The sequence below is a fragment of the Notolabrus celidotus genome, chromosome 18 (assembly GCF_009762535.1).
Source record: "Notolabrus celidotus isolate fNotCel1 chromosome 18, fNotCel1.pri, whole genome shotgun sequence".
In the NCBI taxonomy this organism is placed as follows: Eukaryota; Metazoa; Chordata; class Actinopteri; order Labriformes; family Labridae; genus Notolabrus; species Notolabrus celidotus.
In genome coordinates this window covers 6,002,032-6,021,556 of record NC_048289.1, presented here as the reverse complement: position 1 = coordinate 6,021,556, position 19,525 = coordinate 6,002,032, and the positions used below count along the sequence as shown (strand labels likewise).

The following is a 19,525-nucleotide window of genomic DNA, read 5'->3' as shown; positions in this document are numbered from 1 at the left end:
CCTTCTTTGGTCAAACACATTCATTTACAGGCTCTTCTAAAATAACGAAACCGAAAAGGTACAAGTAATTCATTTATTTACACTTTAAGTACACAAATACAGTGGCAAATATAAATGTGAGAAAGTAAATCTTGCTGATCTGGTTGCTTACATAATTCAATAGGTGTAGAGTGTCTGACCAAAGAGGTCAAAGGTCAAAATCAAAAACTATTTAGAGTATGCGCAGCAGCCAGAATGAATTACAACAGGGCTGTTACGTTCTGACAGGATAGAGGGTTAGTATAAGCGTCAGACGAGTCGAGTCAGATATAAAAACCCCAGAAAAGATGCTGCTGAAGAAGCCCGGGAGGGACGAGGGTCTACTTCTCTGTGATCAACAACAAGACCACTTCCTGTTGATACAGAAACTCTGAACCTCTCACACACAGAGAGAGCAGGAGCAGGACAGCATGTTGTACAAAACCTCTCTCACATTCAGTGCAACATCTCTGCTGTTTGTTACATCTCTACAGCTCTACGGGCTGACAGGAGGCAAATACACTACAGGGGGGCAGCCCAGACCTGCAGCAGGCTGGTTTGGACCAAGCTCAGACTTCATCCCTACAGATCAGTGAAACAGAAACTATGAGAAAACATTTACACATCAATATTACAAGTTAATTCACAGCTTCCAAATAATACCAGTAAGAAAATTTTGAATCTTTATCTGTACACGGTGAATTGAAATCTGGTCACATGACCCCCTCACCCCCTCATAAAGTGCACTTCTTTGTACCGAACACTGAAAAAGGGGGCAGGGCTCATCGGAAAAGAACACCAGAGCGCATCTGGAGCCGCACAGACAAACATCTCGTCGACTAACGAGTGAGCACGCAACCTTTCTGCACCCGAGATACCAAAGCGCGTGTTTGGTACGTTTGATGGGTTCAATCTGGCTCGAGCCTCCACGCCTGACTCTGGAGGCTCACCTCTTAAACATGCAAAGAAGTACTTTCTTTTATTTAATACAAATGGCTATAGAGCGACTGACGAGAGCCATCAGTGGTGGTTATTTCAAAAAGGAGAAACAGAAAACAGGAGAAGTGGCTGGTACTGTGGGAGGAGGGAATGAAAACTGCAAATACCAATGAAAGCGTCACACCTCAAAAACTACCCATACACATATATACACAATGAAGAGCTGCTGGTTACACCTTACTGCAAAAAAAAGAGAAGAAGAACAAGAAAAAAAAAAGATGTTTGTAGCGGACAGTGAGTGTGGAAAGTTTCAAAAAAAGGGCAGAGGAGCCTGTAATTGTTTTTCATCAGTCATTGTTCTTGAAAAGACCATCAGGCCGCCATGTTCGTCCTGGACAAAGCATGTGGAGGGTTGTGCAAGTGTGTCCTGAAAAAGTGGACAGCTCCGAGGTCCGACATCCTTCAATGTTTCGGGAGGTCAGACCGACGCACAGGAACAGGAGGAGAGAGGGACAGAGAGACAGAGAGGGGGGAGGAAGTCAGAGAGCAGTTTATGCCGCGTCTGAAGCTGGCGTCCAATGACAGCTGTAGTTACTCAGAGTGGTGGTGGTTGTATTAGTATGTCAGATTGCTTCAGGCCTTTGTCTGCCCAGTTGCATTGTGGGGGCTCATCGAGGAGCGAGAAGATGAAGACCAGCAGGCGGTACACCGGACACCATCTGCAGGAAACACAGGAAACCAGAGGGTCACAAACAAACACTTCACTTAATCTAAATCTTTGATATATTAAGCTTTCCATGTCTGCGTCCCTGTGCTGCTGCTACTCCTACAGAAGCACGTATATACAGTATATGTAAATATATACTGTATATGTTTGTATACAAAGCCTTCAGCTCATTAAGCTTAGCCTTTAAGTCAAGTTAAAGGTACAGTGTGTATTGAAACCCTCCCATCTGTGAAGGGATGTTGGCCTTTAAGGACACAATGCTCCAGTGATCCACAAGTTTGAACCTCTGTTTACTTTTTATCCTCAAAAACCTCCATCAACACATTTTCTTTAGTGCCCAACAACTCTTTTTCTTCGTCTTTCTTTGAGCTCTGGAACAAACATGGCGGTGCAAGAGAGCGGCCTGCTCCTTTATTTTTTATAAAAGTCTCATTAAAAGTTAAGAAGAAAAAAAGAAAGGCTTCATATTGAGGTGATTATACACCAATTTAAGCATACTTAGAAATATCATAACTAGGGATGTCAACACTTGATCGAGTATAGTGTAATTGATCGTTAAGAACTTACTCCAACACATTTTTTTGTTTTGATTTTCTATCACGTGGAACAAACATCATGTGGTCTCATATTTAGTTCAGCTATCAGCGAGGTGTTTTTTAGTTTAAAGCATGTTTCGATGTGAATCAGCTGACTGAAGGTGTTGCTCACAGCGGAGACACTCAGCTGGAGGCTGCGGCTGAGTGACAGGTCTCCACGAGCGCTTTTTTTCTCCGCCGTCGGACTGATTATGACCGGTTGTGCTCCCGGCTGACATCTGACCACGTACACAGGCTGATTTTTCTCAATAAGAACGAGAAGACAGAAAACTGGACACTGGTAGTCTGAAATATGTTTCTGTTTGAGCCTTCACTTTTATGACTGTCCGTGGAGATAATGAGCCTGCTCCACATGTTGATATTAAGCGTGTTTAACATTTTGAGCACCTCAATACGATCCGTAGCTACTCAATACTGTCAGTTATATACACTGTGTCGTGAAGGAAAATTTGATTCAGGTGAAAAAACTAATCTGTCTTTGTTGTTTTTAATGATTAATCGATAATTGATCCTTTAACTTTTTAAAAGATCGATCACAGAGAATACTTGAAATTTACATCCCTAATTATAACCCATTTCTATAAAGTCTGCTAAATGTCTCTAATTAATATACACTGTTCCTTTAAAATGCAGCAAAGAAATAAAATAGAGAAAACACTGCCTCATTTCTGACCTGATCACTGAACACAAAGCAGGGCTGTCTCACTGCTGCCATTGGCTGTTTCAAAATATTTTTACTGTGACATCTTAAAAAGACACTAAAGGAATACTCTACCTTATTCTGAATTCTGTCTATCTTTCTACTAGATTTAGCCCAATAATAAAAAACAAACTTTATAACTAGTGTTTCCTTTTATAGTTCTTTGTCACACTTAACTCAGGAAAGTAGATGCCCTGTGTACAGCACTCTCAGTCCTCATAACTCAGTACAGCTGACGGCAGGGATCATCACACTTCACAGAAAACAAGGAGAATCACCGCACACACACACAGGAGGGAAACTTCACTGCATGATACTCAACCTGATTCTAATGCTGGATGTACTCATCATCTCTCTTTCCTCAGGCTTTCATCACTAACATGACGCTTTAAACTAGAGAGCAAACCAACTCAGTTCACACAGACACGTGATAAAATAGATTGCATCAGGATACTTCTGATTACTGACAAACTTTTCTTACTGTGTTACTTTGACTGTGAGTGAACTGAACTGTGCTGTTTGTCTCTTTTAGGGGGAGGGGGAGAATACTGGAGGCTCAAAAGAAGAACCTGTGACAATGGATACAAAGTCAGAGGTTGTTAAGTTCCTGTCGTGGCTTTAGAGGAAGGCTTTACTAGTCTGAGGCTGAGCTGAACAAGTCAGTAGGTTTTCTTTGTCCTGGTAATCGTGTGAAGGTTTATTGCAGCGACTAAGTTAAAGTGCATGCAAATACACAGAAGTCTCCCCGCATGGCACAGGGAAGAAACAGACTGTTATCAGACTTTTACCTCCTCCCTCTCTGAGCGACTGCTGACATGCTTTGAGCAAAAGCCATAAGAAAGCTTAACATTGACCCGCAAACAAGTAGCTTCATATCATGCAAGTGTTGAAAGTGAAAAACCAAGGGAAGCAGAAATCTGCAGGTGAGGAAACACTGGACTGCACCAAGCAAGGCTGGAGGGGGGAGAGGGGGGTGGGGGGGTGTAGGAAGGTACATTTCTGTGGTTGCTAACAGCTGCGGGCGTGCCATCTGATCGATGTGGCCTCAGGCATCAAACCAACAGCGCAAGCAACAAGCCACAGGCACTGAGCTGATTAAAAGGGGCAACCCTGAATAGGCAATGAGGGAGTTACACTCTTAGGCTCTTAGATGCACTTTGATGCATTATCCACTCCAGTTCTCACAGGGCCTCGTCCTCCTGCTCAGATAACAGTCACAGTCGGGAGACCGAGTCTGGTTCAGTGCAGATGTGATGTCGTCAGCTGTCAGGTAGAGGTGTTACCTCGTGGCTTTGAAGGTGGAGTTCAATATGACATCATTACCTCTTCACCTTTACCTACCTTGGCCCTGTGTTCGAATATTTTGGGGTCTGATGAGTTCAGGATCACTGCAGATAGAGCTTTACATCAAACAGTGTTTTTTTGAACAAGCACTGCAGCTAGGGTTGCAAAATTCTTGGAGTCTTCAAAGTTTGAAACTTTCCATGAGAATTTATGGGAATAAACCAGGAGTTTACCAAATTGAAGGTTGGCTCTTAATAGGGAACTTAAATATAGTTGGGGTAAATATATTTTATCATAATCCTGACTAAAACAACCAGATTTCATGCAAGTACTGTTGAATATATATGCTATTCCTCAATCACATGCAACATAGCATACTGCTTACAGCAGGGCTATTGAGACCACGCCCCCTACATGCACTGTGCATTCCTCCATCACATGCACTGATGGTTTCTAGAATCCTGCAGAGGCTAGGCTTGAGAAGCTTGAGGGAAGATGCTTTTTTATTTGTATGTTGAGTGTGGCTTTGTTGGTGGGAGAGCAGCCCTTTGCATCTAACATTTTGAATGGGACTTTGTTGGGATTGCATTTTTGTTCATTTTTGAATGGGTTGGGTCAGGGGGATGAGTAATATTTAACTCAACATTCATGTTTTTGTTCTTCAATGAAATGACTGATTGTTCAATAAAATATTTAACACTTTATAAAGTCTCCTTACAAATAAACCTGTTTTAATTGCATTATTTTGGATGGATGTCTGCTTAGAACAACTAATATTTATGCTTGGATATGATACCTTTCCATTAAATTACCCTCAAGGAAAGTTTCCAATTTGGAATATTTCCAAAATTCCCGAGCTTAACTTCCCATGGAAATTTACCAGACATTTTCCACCCTTTGCAACCCTAACTTTCAATATCAGTTCGTCATCAAGACCACAAAATATAGAAACCAGGGCCCAGGTTTAGGCAGGAACTTGATCACATATTGAATGTGAAGCTCACTGGTGGATGATTGAGCATCGACCATGTGTTCAGTCCTGATTCCTTGTAGTTCAACTCAAGCATTAACGTGAACCAGTTAATGCTGCTGAGCTGTTCTCAAACCTAGCATGTTTTAGCCCCCCCTCCGCCACCTCCATTCAGAGATAAATGTCAGGCTGGATGAGAAAAGCAGGAACCAGGACTGAACACAGGACTCAGAGGCGGCCTCGTGTGGAACTGGAGTTTGACCCATGCATCCCTGGTGCTATGGGGACGGACTCACCCGATGTTGCCGCCGTCACACAAGGACGTGACGGGCGTCTACTTGGCGTGATGCTCGTAGGGAATGCTATTCTGAGGTTGGGGGGAGGGAGAGAGAAGGCCCAACAAGTCAAGTCAGAACCCACATCCTGAACCAACCACACAGCTGGAGAACACTAAACTGTAGCATTTCATCCAGCACGAGGCTGCTGGGGTTTAACAGATCTACACCCAGACTTTGCTCTGTGAAGCACTACACATCAGTCTTTCTTAAACACATCAACTCCATCAGAATCACTCTCTGTTAACCAGACACTGATGCATTATCATGTTTATGTGGTACAGACAGACGTTCCATGATGATAAAAATAACAACTTTAAAAGTGATTCAGATTAGGTCTTAAACTGGAAGCCTGAACTCCGGTGAGGAGACATAGACCCAGGCTGAAGGGTCAGGAGACATGTGACAATGATAACGTGAGTGCGTCTCAAGGTTGTCTTGTACCTGTGAGGTGGACATGCGGGACGTGTCCTGCCGTCCCGTCAGGTCTGAGGAGGACACGTTGACGGGAGCACCGCGGTGCAGTCGCATGCTGACCTTTCGCTCACGCTCCATACCGGACACTTGTCGAGGAGACGTGTTCGCTGCAGATCGACAAGAACAAAGAACACCGTAAACATCTTTATAGTCAGAGAGGATGGAAGAGTTAATGATTATACGGTGACTTGGATTGTGTAACAAAGATTAATGTGATTGATTCAATTAAAAACCAAAAAACTGTAAAGAAGAATCAGGGATGGAGGAATCATTAAGGTTCAACTTTCAAGGTTAACCCCTGGAGTCAAAAGGAGCAGAGGGAGGCTGAGGTGAACCCACCTGTGTGTGAGGTGGGTGTTAGCGGGGTTGGTGGGGCTCCATCTTGTGTTCCTCGTGGTCGTCCTGATGCTGCAGGCATTCCTCTGGCCCCCGGGTTCCTGCCATGTCTCAGCCGGTCCTCCCGGTCTCTGCGCTCCCTCTCTGCATCCTCTGCTGCACGGTTGGCCCCCTTTGGACGACAGGAGCAAACATTCAACACCTGCTGGCTGGTGGTACCACAGTGAGCACAGAGCAGTAGTCTGACTTCAGGGACACAGGATATCTTTACAAAAGTTGTCATAATGGATAGGGATGGGCATTTCAAGCCAAAATACTATTCGATAATCATTGGCATCTATTCGCGAGACCTGTCCTGTAAACAGCCGTTTGTTTGGCAGTCACGTTAACCAGCAGCAGGACGAGGTGCTGCGAGTAGCAGGCACTGACAGCGTCTGTCTCAATCTTTATGTTGGTGTTTCTGTGACGCAGCACGGAGTGTGTGTTTACATTTTACAGCCATGCTCAGTCTCTGGAAATACATGTGTAGTAGTGTGAGATTCAGAAACAGAGAAAATCGCTGCGACTGTCACTAATGTTTTCTTCTTCATTTGCTATTTAATGCAGTTAGCATTCTTCTTCTTCTGTTGTTATTTAATGCGGTTAGCAAACAGCTCTAAGACGCTCTATAGCCACTGTATGGCGGAAATACTATATTACAACCAGGCACTTGTGAAAATTAGGAAAAGTTGTACTTTAAAATGAGACAATAATCGCAGTAACTCTTCAATTTTTACAAAGTGAACGAATATTTGAATATTTGAAAATCATGTCTCATCCCTGAAAATGGATCTAATATTTTTTCGAGCTGTTCCAAAACATCCAAACAGGAAAAAAAGGAAACCTGTTGTTAGAGACAGGAATAAGTCAGGAATCCATAAATCAGTAGGATTCAAAGTATTTGGGCTGCAGCAAAGCTTCCATCTCAAAAAACAAAGATGCTAAATGTGTTAAAAAAAACTCCAAAACATTTACACTGTAAGACTTTAAAAAGCCTTTAAGATGTTCATGGCCCTTTACAGGCGTCTCAGTTTCAGACCATAACATTTAAAAATGACGGGTATCACTGGGTCATTATTTATAAGAAAACAGCTTCACTTCTGTTGCTGTTGTGCATGCAGGGTTCATGTTATCTTAAGGTTCATAGAGGCAGCATCAGTATCAAGCAGACCTACAGCCAGGTATGTCCTGTACACTTTCTTTGCTGAATGCAGCGATGTGACAATAACCACAACAGAAAAATGATCCAAACATTTTGAACAAATACTCACAAACTTCAGCATATTCCAGTCGAACACGTAGTCATAAGAGAAGCCTTGTCTGTGGAACAAGTTCCTGAAGAGCTGCCGCAGGTACGAGTAGTCTGGCTTGTCATCGAAACGCAGGGAGCGACAAAAGTTCAGGTACGTGGCAAACTCAGCTACAAAAGAAAAAACAGGAGAGAAAACATTTAAAGCTCACGGCAAGACTGACAAACTTATTTACTACAAGTGAGAATAATATTTGAGAATCGTTTAGAAGGTGTAAAGTGATCCGAGACTCACAGGGGTATCCCTTGCAGAGCACCTCAATGGGGGTGGACATTTTCTTCTCACTGATGCGTTCATACTTCTGCCTCTTGGTGGCAGCCTTCAGGCCTTGCCAAGGCAGAGAGCCCAGGTTGAAATACATGAGAACGTATCCCAAAGACTCCAGGTCATCACGCCTGGACTGCTCTGTAAGAGGACAAAAGAAAAGAAAGAGTCATGGAACAATACATCTTCAAACAGCCGCTGAAGAGAGGACGTTATGTCTTCATGTTCTTCATACCGATCCCCAGATGTGTGTTGATGGAGGCGTAGCGGGCTGTGCCGGTCAGGTTCTTGTTCTCGCGGTACGGGATGTGCTGGTGTGTGCGAGCGTCTCGATACTTCTTGGCCAGTCCGAAGTCAATGATGTATACGAGGTTGCCCTTTTTGCCCAGTCCCATCAGGAAGTTATCAGGCTTCACATCTCTGTGGATGAAGTTCTTGGAGTGGATGTACTCGATGCGACTGATCTGTGGTGGAGAAGAACAAAAAAAAGACATTAGGCTTAGTACATCATGTTAATATCTGAAGCTCATTCTGTACACTCAACTTGAAGCACACTTTAGAGGATGAGAGCAGAGCGAGATCATGTTCTCTCTGTTTAGTTCAAATGTTGTTTGTTCAGATAAAGACACAAAGTGGTGTCTTCTGCTCCACGAACCGGTTGCGTATCTGATCCGGCAGGTCGGAGCCTTCCAGATTAGATACACAAGACTTCTATTTTTGCTGAAGCACAACGCATCAATCTCAACAGAGCAGATGGAGCGGGACAGGAAGTCAGGCACCAAAACAAAATGAAAACATCTGGTTAATTTTCAGAATAAAACACTCTGTGTTATCACCAGATACATGGATGTGGAGAGGAGGAGAATCCTTGATTCAGTAATTACAGCCGGAAAACCTCGGTCGAATGACTCCAGCTGTCCGGCGGTCTTGCTCCATGCTGTGCTCTGAAAACGCAACTGGTGAGTGTTGATGGACAAGAGAGCACGGAGCCAGACCGCAGTGGATCGGAAACGGACCGGACACGGATCAAGTGGAAGTCCCGTGTTAGCCCCATTCAGTGTTTGTTGTGTCAGTGACATGACAACACAAACACTGAAGCCCTTCTCAGCCCCTCAGCAGAGGTTGTAACACAACCTGACAGTGAGATATGCAGTGCCTGTTGGTGGGGGTCTGAAGGTGTGTATGAGGTGTCTATGAGTTGAGTAGGGTCTCTCACCATCTGATCTGCGAGCAGCAGGACCGTCTTCAGGCTGAACTTGCGGGAGCAGAAGTTGAAGAGATCCTCCAGGCTGGGTCCCAGCAGCTCCATCACCATAACATTGTAGTCCCCCTCTGCTCCACACCACTTTATTGTCGGGATACCAACTGCAGACACAAGACATTTACTGTCAGTTACAACAACAACACTAAACTTTCTGAGAAAAAGTCTAAAGGCAGAAACATCTACTTTAACTCAAGTTATTGTCTCTAGATACAGAGCAGCAATCAGATAATAATGATACAAAAATAATGAACACATGATTTAGCTTTTTAACCCTGTGTGGATGTGTGTTTCAAACTCTATGACATGGATAGATACACACAGATTGATTGTTCAAAAGATTACATTAATGACACTTGCTGCTTTCCAGAGATGGAGACAGATTAGGAGATGGAGAAGGGAGAGAGAGAGGAGGATGACACACAGTGAAAGGTCCTGGTTTGAATCATAGACGGTATAAATAATGGACGTAGTATCCGTAACGCCACCCATCTGTTTCTGAGCGTAGTGTGTGTTGATAGAGATACTCAGACCGAACCTGTTTTTTGAACCTGTAAACATGTTTATTTCTGCTGTTTCTTTGAATGGGTGTGTATGTGGTTTCTAGTGTTTCTGCAGTCAGCCTCAAGTGGATGCTCAGTGAACTGCAGTTTATAACACTAGGGCTTCATATTTTAAGAATGGAGGTTGCCGCTTGGTTTGAATCCAAACCTGACTTCAGTGGTAAGGACTAAGGACTGGTACAGACTGGATCTTTAAAGCTTCACTTTGTCCAGAGTTTTTACTTGTTGCAATCAAAGTGAGGGTATTAGAAAGATGATCCACTGCTCCTTTCAAACCCTAGCCTCACATCTGGGTTATAAATGTTTAGGCTGTGTGTGTTCAGAAGCACACTGAACCTATAGGCTGACATAATTTGCAGTCAGTCTCTCTTCCTCAGCTTCCTGTGACTCATGCGATCGCTAGCTGCTGAAGCCATGTCCGCATCATGTTAACATGGGGGAGGAAGAGGGTGGGAGGACTGGAGAGGGAAGAATCAGTGAGGCAGAGGATTACCTGAAAGCAGATATGATGGGTGCAGAAATAAATTGGTCATGCAGTTCTATCTGTATCACGAGTAGTGAGTAAATCTCAAGGACGGAGGGAGACAGAGGATGTGTTGGGGTGGGATTGAGATCAGAAGTGCAGTGAGCATGTGAGCTGGTACGTCACCTCCTCCTTGCATCATCTTGTAGATCTTGCTCTCGATGTGGAGCTGGGGGTGTTTCGTCTTCACGCATTCCAGCTTAATGGCAACCTCCTCACCGACTGAGATATCCGTGCCTGGAGAAGAAGAACAAGTGTTGGTACGTTTATTGATGTTGAGGATCAGTTCATCTCAGTTAGGACCAGAAATGGCATCTTGAGGTGACTCAGGATGCATTACTAGTTCTCAATATGAACTAACCTTCATACCCCTATACAAACATTAACCCTCACAAGACTCACTTTTTGTTTATATATTTCTTTATAAATGTTTAGATTTATATATATTATTGTATTTAATATCAACCCCTGGAAATTAATAATTAAGACAGTGTCTTTTTTGTTTTCTTTATTAAAATGTCTTTACTTTCAATTTTTTTCCTTCTTTTATTGCTGACTTTTTGAAGGCTATTTCTGCTCTCTTTTTTATAAACATTCTTTTTGTTGTTGTTTTTTTTTGCCTTGAGTTTCCTCTTATTATTATTACGATTATTTATTATTACTATTATTATTATTATTATTACTATTATTATCATTTCTTTGTTTTTCCTTTTTTTATTTTGTTCATATTCGTGCCTTCTTTAATTCTTGCACAATTATAAAAAAATGTGTGTATAAATATATATATATATATATATATATATATATATGTATATATATATATATATATAAATACAATACAAAAAATTTTTTTAAAGAAAAAACTATAAATATAGTACAAAAAGAATATATAAAATATATATACAGTACAAATATATATAAAGTACAAAAAAAGACAAAAATATATATAGTACAAACAAGACAAAAAATATATAGTATATATAGTACAAAAATAAGAAAAAAATATATAGTACAACATTTCTCAATAATTATCACCACTGTGATGAGTCAAAGTAGTGCATTGGATAGAGAAATAGAAAGCGTAATCTTTCAGTGTATTGTTTATTTTCTTATTGTTCAGTATTTGTGGGTCTTTTAATGCCTTTAGTGAAAAGATAGGAGCGTGGAAAGAGTAGGAAACTGGGCAGCCACAGGTCGCTTAAAGATTAAACCAAGGAGCTCAACCAGCGGCTCAGAGCGTCGTGTCATTTTCATATCCAAATACACATCTTTGGTGCCAGCAATACAGGAAGTGTGTTGCACAATTGGGGACATGTTTGTATTGTGTTCTCAATATAAGACGTATCGTCTTATATTGAGAACACAATACAAACATGTTAAAGGCTGCAGATTACCATGAGTATTGTTGTTTCTAATCTATATTTGAATGATGACATCAGGTAGAAATTATATCTAATTGATTTCTCCAGTGATAACAGCCCAACTGTTCCGCTTGAGAACAAAAAAATGAACAAAGCAGAGTGTGAATGTGTGTTTATGAACTCCTCTTCATAATCTGTTTCCTACAGAACACCAACAGAAAGGTTGCTTTTCAGTCCCAGGTCCAGGCCCATCCCTGCCCTGCAGCAGATCAGCACAAAGTCAGAGGCCAGGTCTTTGCTTACTTTGAAAGGGAGCCATGAGTGTCTGGTTTTACACTAATGGAAGTATAAAGGTCACGTTAAGTCAGGCCAAGCCTAAAGATTAAGCAAAGTAAGGGCACCTACAGGGACCGCTGGGATAAAGGACGGATACAGGACTCACGTTTAGGAACAAAAAGTCTGGAGGAAGATCAATCAAAGAAAGAGAAACTACATTCTCGATGTTTAGTGCATGAGCGTCTCTTCAAAGCAGCTTTTACTAAAGCAAACACTTTAACCTTCATGAAGCCTGGATTAATGCACGTCTGTCGTATTAGAGCTCCATGACGATCAGCCTGAGGGAATCAGGTCGGCAGAATCAGTGATCCCCTTTAAGTCCCACCTTGAACTCACTTTTATCTGAGAGCCCTTCCTGTTTTCACTCCAGATACATGACTCAGCGGTGATATAGATGCTATCACCTCAAGGGGTGAAGATGGCAGTCATGTCTGTTTGATCAAATACTACTGAGTCAACCTGAGGAACATCTCTGACAAACACAAGACTGATTCAGATTAAATGTGTCAGAATAGAGAGGCTTGATGTTGTAAATGTGAGCATGCTTCTTGAGCTCCCCTTTGGCGCTGGAGAACCGGCCTCGCCTAACTCCGTCTTTCTGCCAGCTGCTGTCAATCAAACGCAGGGACACGCCCCTCCAGTTGACCGGGACAAAACAGAGCGCCTCTGAAGTTTGACCAAACGTCTTTCATTGATTTTAGGGATCTCACATCACCTCAGAGGAAAAAAAATACCCCAAATAACTGATTAAAAAATAGTAAAGAAATACAGATAGCTTACTTTAGGCAAACATTACAATCTCCACGTGCATGCTCTGTTGTTAAATATAACCTTGCCTGGTAATTCTACTATTGACAGATATCAATACTGTAGTGTTACAATTCTGGAGACTTATTTCAATGTTAAACTAAAAATATGAGTAGTACACAGATTCCTTAAATTTAACTCTTACTTTGAAAAATGTCAATAAAGAAGTGAATCCATTGTGATGAACCACATCTGACATGTGTTATTCCCATAAGTAAGCAACAAACAGTCAAGTGTCACCACAACAGCATAAGTTTATATTTGCTTGAAGCCAGTTTGGGTACAAGAGGAAAATCTAAACACTTGATTTGTTGTTTAAACCAACAAGAAATACAGCTTAGAAAAAAACAATGTAATAAAAGAGTCGACAAATTACAAACAGTATGTGCAACTAAAGCTGGGCGATATGGCCTCAAATCTAGAGCTGGGAGATATTGAAAATAATGTTATCACGATAAATATCAAATCATTATTTCATTTCAATTCAAAGGCAGATTTTTGCTCCTGAGTGAAAGTTGAAGACGGTTTGTTAGTTTGTGTCTGGATTTTGTTTTCTGATAAGCTTCTTGAATCCATCATTTCTGACGGTGGAAGCAGGTCTTTAATGTAAGATGAGATATTTGTGAAGTTTTACTTTGTAGATTCTCATTTTTCTCAGGTTGAGGTTATTTGCATAATTGGATTTAAATTTACAACGAAGATATATCAAACTGTATACTGTGTATCAGTTTATGTGGTATTGTTTTGACTTGTGTACTCCCCTTTAAGGTTACTAAGGGTTACAGGCAGAGTGATGTTGTTTCCCACAGTGCAGTGAATGCATCCCGGTTATTCAGTGTTCAGTTGTCCTACGGTCCTGGTGGACATTAAACGTGTTAGAAATGCACAGTAGAAGTTGTCTCTGTGCTCTTCCTTTACCCACATCCTGAAAGTATATTTAATGAAGTGTATTAAGTTAATAGTTAACGCAGAGTCGACAGTGTCAGACTAACGACTCTGCTTTGAGCTGTTAGGTTTTGAGTTGTCGCTCGTTTCAGCTGTGTTTACATTCCGCTCCGAACATCTTTAGGCCCCGCCTACCTCTCACCCTGTGACATGATTGGCTGTTAAATGCCGTCTTCTTCTTCTGCCTAATGATGGGTGGCAACTAGCATTTATGGCTCATAAGCACCCCTCCCTTTCCAGTGGTTCGGGGTGCGATTAAAGGTTTAAATATATTGATTTTTTTATTGAACATTTCTTATATTTATATTGAGAAAAATAATAGCCAATAATTATCATTATCGAATTATTGCCCAGCCCTATATGCAACAACACATCTAAATGCTTGTTTGAGTTTTTTCTGAGGGGAGAAATGAGCCTGAGGTGTTTTTCACCTCACAGTGTTGTTGAAGTAAACAACACTCAGAATGTGCAGCGCTGAATTCAAACTCTTGATTTTCTTTGTTCCTACTGGTCTGGGGGTACTTCCTTCAAAAGGGGGGACATCTCAGACAGGAAGTCTGACATGTAGTGAGTTAAATATTGGTTTGTTTGTAATAAATGAAACACAGCTCTATCATGTTGTTGTTGCAGGTCCTCTGACATATGTCCCTGTCTGCTTTGTCAACGGCTCTAGTCCAGAGCAGAAAGGTCACATGATGTAAGTGAGATCCAGGAACCATTATCACGTGCTCTGCAGGCAGACACAAGCTGGGTGGGTCCTCCAACATCTGCTGTGAGCAATTCTAAACTACATCCACATTTGTTTACTACAGAAGCTCTAAGTGGACACTTTAACATAGATTTAATGAACTCTGTTTTCCTCTAACAAGAAGTCGTTTTCTTTCACCTTATCTCCAGATAATAATGCTCGGTTTCTCCTAACAACAGGATCATTTTCAGGGAATCAGGAAAACCTACTGTAAACAGGATGGTCACTGTGATAGGGCAGACCGTAGTACTAAGAGTTAAAGGCACAGTCAGTACTTTTACATGCACAGTTAAGTCAAGCTACTGTCACAGCTTCATTAGCCAATTTAATTGGGCCAATGTCCGTGTCCTAGTATACAAGCACTTTGCAAGTATCAATGTATTGACTAAAGTATGTTTGCCTCTGTGATGCTTAGTGTGTCTGCTTTCATCTAGTTACTATTGGACCTTCTTCTGGTTGACCTATTACGTGATAAAACAATTGACGAACAAATTAGCAAAGAGGCTATTGTACGGTGAAAACACTGACAACTTTGCAGCTCTGTACCTTTGAATCTATTCATGCTTTGTACTAGCTTCATTTGATTGAGCTTTTTACATAGTAGGTCTGTCTTGATCTATATATTGGTGTTTCTGAGACGCAGCGTGACGTGTATGTTTACATTTTACAGCCATGCTCAGTCTCCCGAAATACGTGTGGTGGTCTGAGATTCAGAAACGGAGAAAGTTGCCGCGGCTGTTCCGAAAGGTATTCTTCTTCTTCTTCTGTTACTTAATGCGTTTAGCAAACAGCTTTAAGACGCTCTATCGCCACCGTCTGGAGGGAATATCATATTACAACCATAGACTGTATAAATAACAGATGTAGTATCCGTGACGTCATCCATTTGTTTCTGAAGCGCTGTTTTGAGGCCAGTTGGCGGCGTCGGCGGCCATATTGCTTCTGTCGAGCTTGAGTGATGTAAAGAGGTGGGCTTTGAGCCTCCTAACCAACAGCTACAGTGTTCCCGCCTGTCAATCAAGTCAGTTGTGCCTCTCATTGGAAGACTCGTAATTTCAATATCTTCCAGATTGCTGCGTAAGAAAAAAATTTGCCCCAGTGTGTGCCGGTCAAGAAATGAACTATCCAGACTACACTCGTCTTTTGTACCAGGCTGTAATCGTCTTTTTTGAATTGGTGTGTATGTGGTTTCCAGTACTTCCAGAGCCAGCCTCAAGCGGATCCTTGATGAACTGCAGTTTTTAGCACATCTGCATTGGACTCATATTTTTAGACCAGAGGTTGCTACTTGATTACAACCATGCACAGGTGAAAATGATAAGAAATTGTACTTTTAAAAAGAGAAAATATTCATAGTAACTCCTCAATTTTTACTAAGTGAACAAATATTCAAAAACCATTGCCCATCCCTATTACAAACAAGGAGAAATCTATACCTATCACATAGGTATGTTACCCCATTTCAGTCCGACTGACATGTTTACATGCATTTTAAAGTCCAGTTTTAGTCCGTCTTACCCTGTCAGTTGATTTATTAATTTTTTACATCATGTTAACAAGGGCTGAACGATTTGGGAAAATAATGCAATTGCGCTACTTTTCCTCAATATTGCGATTTAATATGCGATTATTTTTTTCAAGGTCCTCTCCTCATGTATTTTTCAACAAACACAAGCAGTAAATCAATCTGTATTATAATGAACAATATCAGATTTAATTCTTCTTTTAATTGTTCTTTCTTATAGGCTAGGCTTATGTTAAGATAAATGGCATGAAGGGCAAATGAAGCACTGAATTAATATGAAAGACAGTTTATTTATCTACTTCAATTACAGTTGTAAACTAACTAAATACTTTGACTTGCAGTCTTGTAAGCGTTCAGCACAACTTAACATACTATGAGTGAAGTTAGGTGTATTTCTCTCTGTTTTGTGTTTTTATAATTCTTATAATTATCTGACATTAACGCATTATGTGAGAACAAATGTTGGTTAATAAAATGTATGAATGCATGTCTGCTTGGGGCTTCTGTAGTTAATGAGTACATTCTGATAAGCTTCTTAAGTCTGCATATGAAAGGCTACTCAACATGAGAGCTGACAAATACCCAATGTTTCATGTTGAAAACCCTGTGTGACCACTGTTTATGTTCCACACACATTCTAACATGACATGTATTTGAACCTAGTCTGACTGAGAAGAGGTGCTGGGTCTGGTTGTAGTGAGGGCATTAGGCTCTAACGTTAGCTGTCAAGCTAGTGTCATCTTGAAACCTGGAATTAGCTCTGGGACAGCAGGGATCAAGCTAGCAGAGGCTGTTTGTGCTTACAGCTGGTTGATGACAATCATCCTCCGTTTGAACAGTAAAATGAAACAGCCTCTGCCAAATGTCTTATGTAATGTGTCAGTTAGTGTAGCTTTATGATCTGCCACTTTACAGCTGGTGTATTTCCACTCAAAGCACCTTGTTCTTTTATTCCAGATAATAAACACTGAATATGATGTAAGAAAAAGTCACGTTAACAACAACATTAGCGACGTTACTTACACTCAAAACAACCTGAATCGTGTGTATTTATTTAAGTACGTTATCGTAGTAAATGTCAGATTACATTCAGTATGAGTAAATTGGACACAGCAGATTGTACTCACCTAAATATATGTCCCCGAAGGATCCACTCCCGATCTTCCTCCCCAGTCTGTATCTGTTCCCCACTCTCAGCTCCATGTTCACGTTAACGTTATCTAACCGTCTGTTGCGTCGTTAGAATCGTTAAATTAACGTTCCTCTTCCGTGAAACGATCGACTTCTTACCGTTTGTTTCTGTCACCCCGGTAATAAAGAAATCTACCGTCCTCAACAGCTTCACAGACCCCCCCCTCCTTTAGTTCTCAGTCCCCCGGCCCCCGGAATCCCTCTTCTTCTGCAACAATACACTTTTCACCATCCCTTTTCTACTTCTCCGAGAAACGAAGGTCGGTAATATCTATATCATCCGAGAGTGTGAAACGCGCACTTTATGTCCCTGGTAATTTTGAAGTCATTACTGGCTGTCAGAAGAAGGATGAAGACGGATTTTGTTGATGGACTTGTCCTCGATCGTACGCAGCTTCACTCCGCTGTCGGATTTCTTCCTTCACCGTGAAAGCTGTCATTCGCAGCTGACGTCACTTCCCCTAGCAACTACAGGCAGATCAGGGAGAGTTCCTCAAACACTAGAATGTGGCAGTGCAGAGAAGGGCTGAAGATGGTCATTCATAACACTGAGAATTAGGGCTACTACAATATGATAATGATATGCAACGTGAGATAACATTGTTCAATGTTGACACAAAGATATAAAGTGTGATAAATAAATACAAAATAAAGATTTTATTCTAACTCTAACTGCATCAACATGGTGTTAAAACAGTCTTTACACTCAGGCCTGGCCTCTATCAGTAAAATGTATTATTGCTGAGTGAAAAAGTATTGTTTGTTTTCTCCAATATATATATATTTTTCCAATACAATATACATTAAAAAATCTTATTTTCATGATATGGTCAATGCATAATTATGCTCATAACAACATAACTACAAATGTGTGATTAATTGCACAGACCTCCTGGTAATAGTATTTTTATGGCGTCAGATTGCAAAATTGAATGGTTACAACTGATAAATATTTACACAGCATGTCTTTAACCTTTCATTATTGAAGTTTAGCTAGTAGTAGTGCTGGGCGATACCAAACTTTTATGATTCAATATAATCATGATTGCTTTTTTGGCAATTTATTCGATACCCAAAACAGATACTTTCAGTGTTTGTTTTTTGTTTTTTTTTAATAAAATGCAATGCTTGAAAGATAACTCCCATAACAAATACTGTTAATTTAACAACTTATATATGCAAATCCCTCGTTGGCATTTTTTAAACAATAAAATTACATTTAGAAAAACATATAAATAATAAATAATCTACATCCTTTATTTAAATTATCTCAGTTGAAAGCTTAAAACAGCCTCTTCACCATGACTACTGTTAAAATGACACTGTGATCATGATGTCTCTGAATGATGGTACAGAACTTTGGAGTAAGTTACCACATGCGCTTTTATTTTGCATTTATTAATTAGTATCGATATTTTATTAGAGTAATCAATACTCAAATGAGTAGCGTGTGAGTATCAACATGTCGATACCACAGAATCGATACACCCACCACTAGCTTGTAGTCTTGCAGGGCCTTGTAGGATTTGAGCTGCTGTACATAAAACTATAAAACTCCAACTGCTATAGATCAATAATAAACAGTGTATTAAAAATGTATCATATGTGGATGGTGGGGACTTTACCACTGTGAAAACCTCAAATGTAAAAACATTAAATTAAGATATATGCATACACCCATCACTTTAATTTGCTATTATGTCATTATTAATGTAGATTCAATTTAGACAATATCAAACTCCATGGAAAATGCTATACGGAATATTGTATTGGTATAGTTGGGTTTGATCAAAGCTGCAGTGACAGAGAATACAAGTGGGGACAATCAAATCATCTTATTTGTCAACAAACAGTATCAGCATGAACATTTTTAAGTTATAGACTGAATTGCCTTAACATTGTAATTTTTGGGTGTAAATAGTGAGTTGAAATTTCAAGAAAACCATGAAAATTGACTTATTATAACGGGGAAAATATACTGAATAACATGTATGCAAGTACTTGTAGGGTTTACATGTAAATTATAACTTGTAATTGTTGTTTCTAAATGCTTAAATTCTGTTAAGATAAACATTAAAGCGAGAGAGAAGGTCTTCTTATCTCCATATCAGGGCAGTGCGGCTCTATTCCGTGGCCACGCCCACTGGTGAGAGTCCTGAATTTTCTGATTGGCTGTCCCGGACCAGCCTCTCAGGATTTTTCTGATTGGTCGCCTGTGAACCAGTTGACACAGCATTGAAGCAGCTCACATGGCAGAGCTGTGTTGTTCT

The 19,525-nt window shown here is 40.7% G+C and overlaps 1 protein-coding gene across 2 annotated transcripts; it reads right to left on the bottom strand.

Moving 5' to 3' along the window:
* Positions 1-59: 59 nt before the first annotated feature.
* Positions 60-17,803, bottom strand: csnk1db (casein kinase 1, delta b). Of its 2 annotated transcripts, XM_034708189.1 has the most exons (10): positions 17,192-17,681; positions 10,469-10,579; positions 9,212-9,360; positions 8,231-8,459; positions 7,966-8,136; positions 7,693-7,841; positions 6,386-6,554; positions 6,014-6,153; positions 5,531-5,601; positions 989-1,676 (listed from the first exon to the last, which is right to left on the bottom strand). In XM_034708189.1, exons 1-9 carry the CDS (start codon positions 17,265-17,267, stop codon positions 5,569-5,571), a joined length of 1,227 nt encoding a protein of 408 aa, XP_034564080.1. In that variant the 5' UTR covers positions 17,268-17,681; the 3' UTR covers positions 989-1,676; positions 5,531-5,568. The 2 variants fall into 2 exon arrangements, with proteins under 2 accessions (XP_034564079.1, XP_034564080.1); XM_034708188.1 differs by lacking the exon at positions 5,531-5,601 and having other exon boundaries at positions 60-1,676; positions 17,192-17,803.
* Positions 17,804-19,525: the final 1,722 nt, after the last annotated feature.

What these genes read in the sequence shown, in the direction of transcription:
- csnk1db (XM_034708188.1), bottom strand. Translation starts at nt 17,267, where the DNA reads ATGGAGCTGAGAGTGGGGAACAGATACAGACTGGGGAGGAAGATCGGG. An exon ending in CTTCGGGGACATATATTTAG is followed by an intron (nt 10,580 to 17,191) that starts GTGAGTACAATC and finishes CTTCTTCTCCAG; the next exon opens with GCACGGATATCTCAGTCGGT. An exon ending in AACACCCACCTCACACACAG is followed by an intron (nt 6,154 to 6,385) that starts GTGGGTTCACCT and finishes GTCGATCTGCAG; the next exon opens with CGAACACGTCTCCTCGACAA.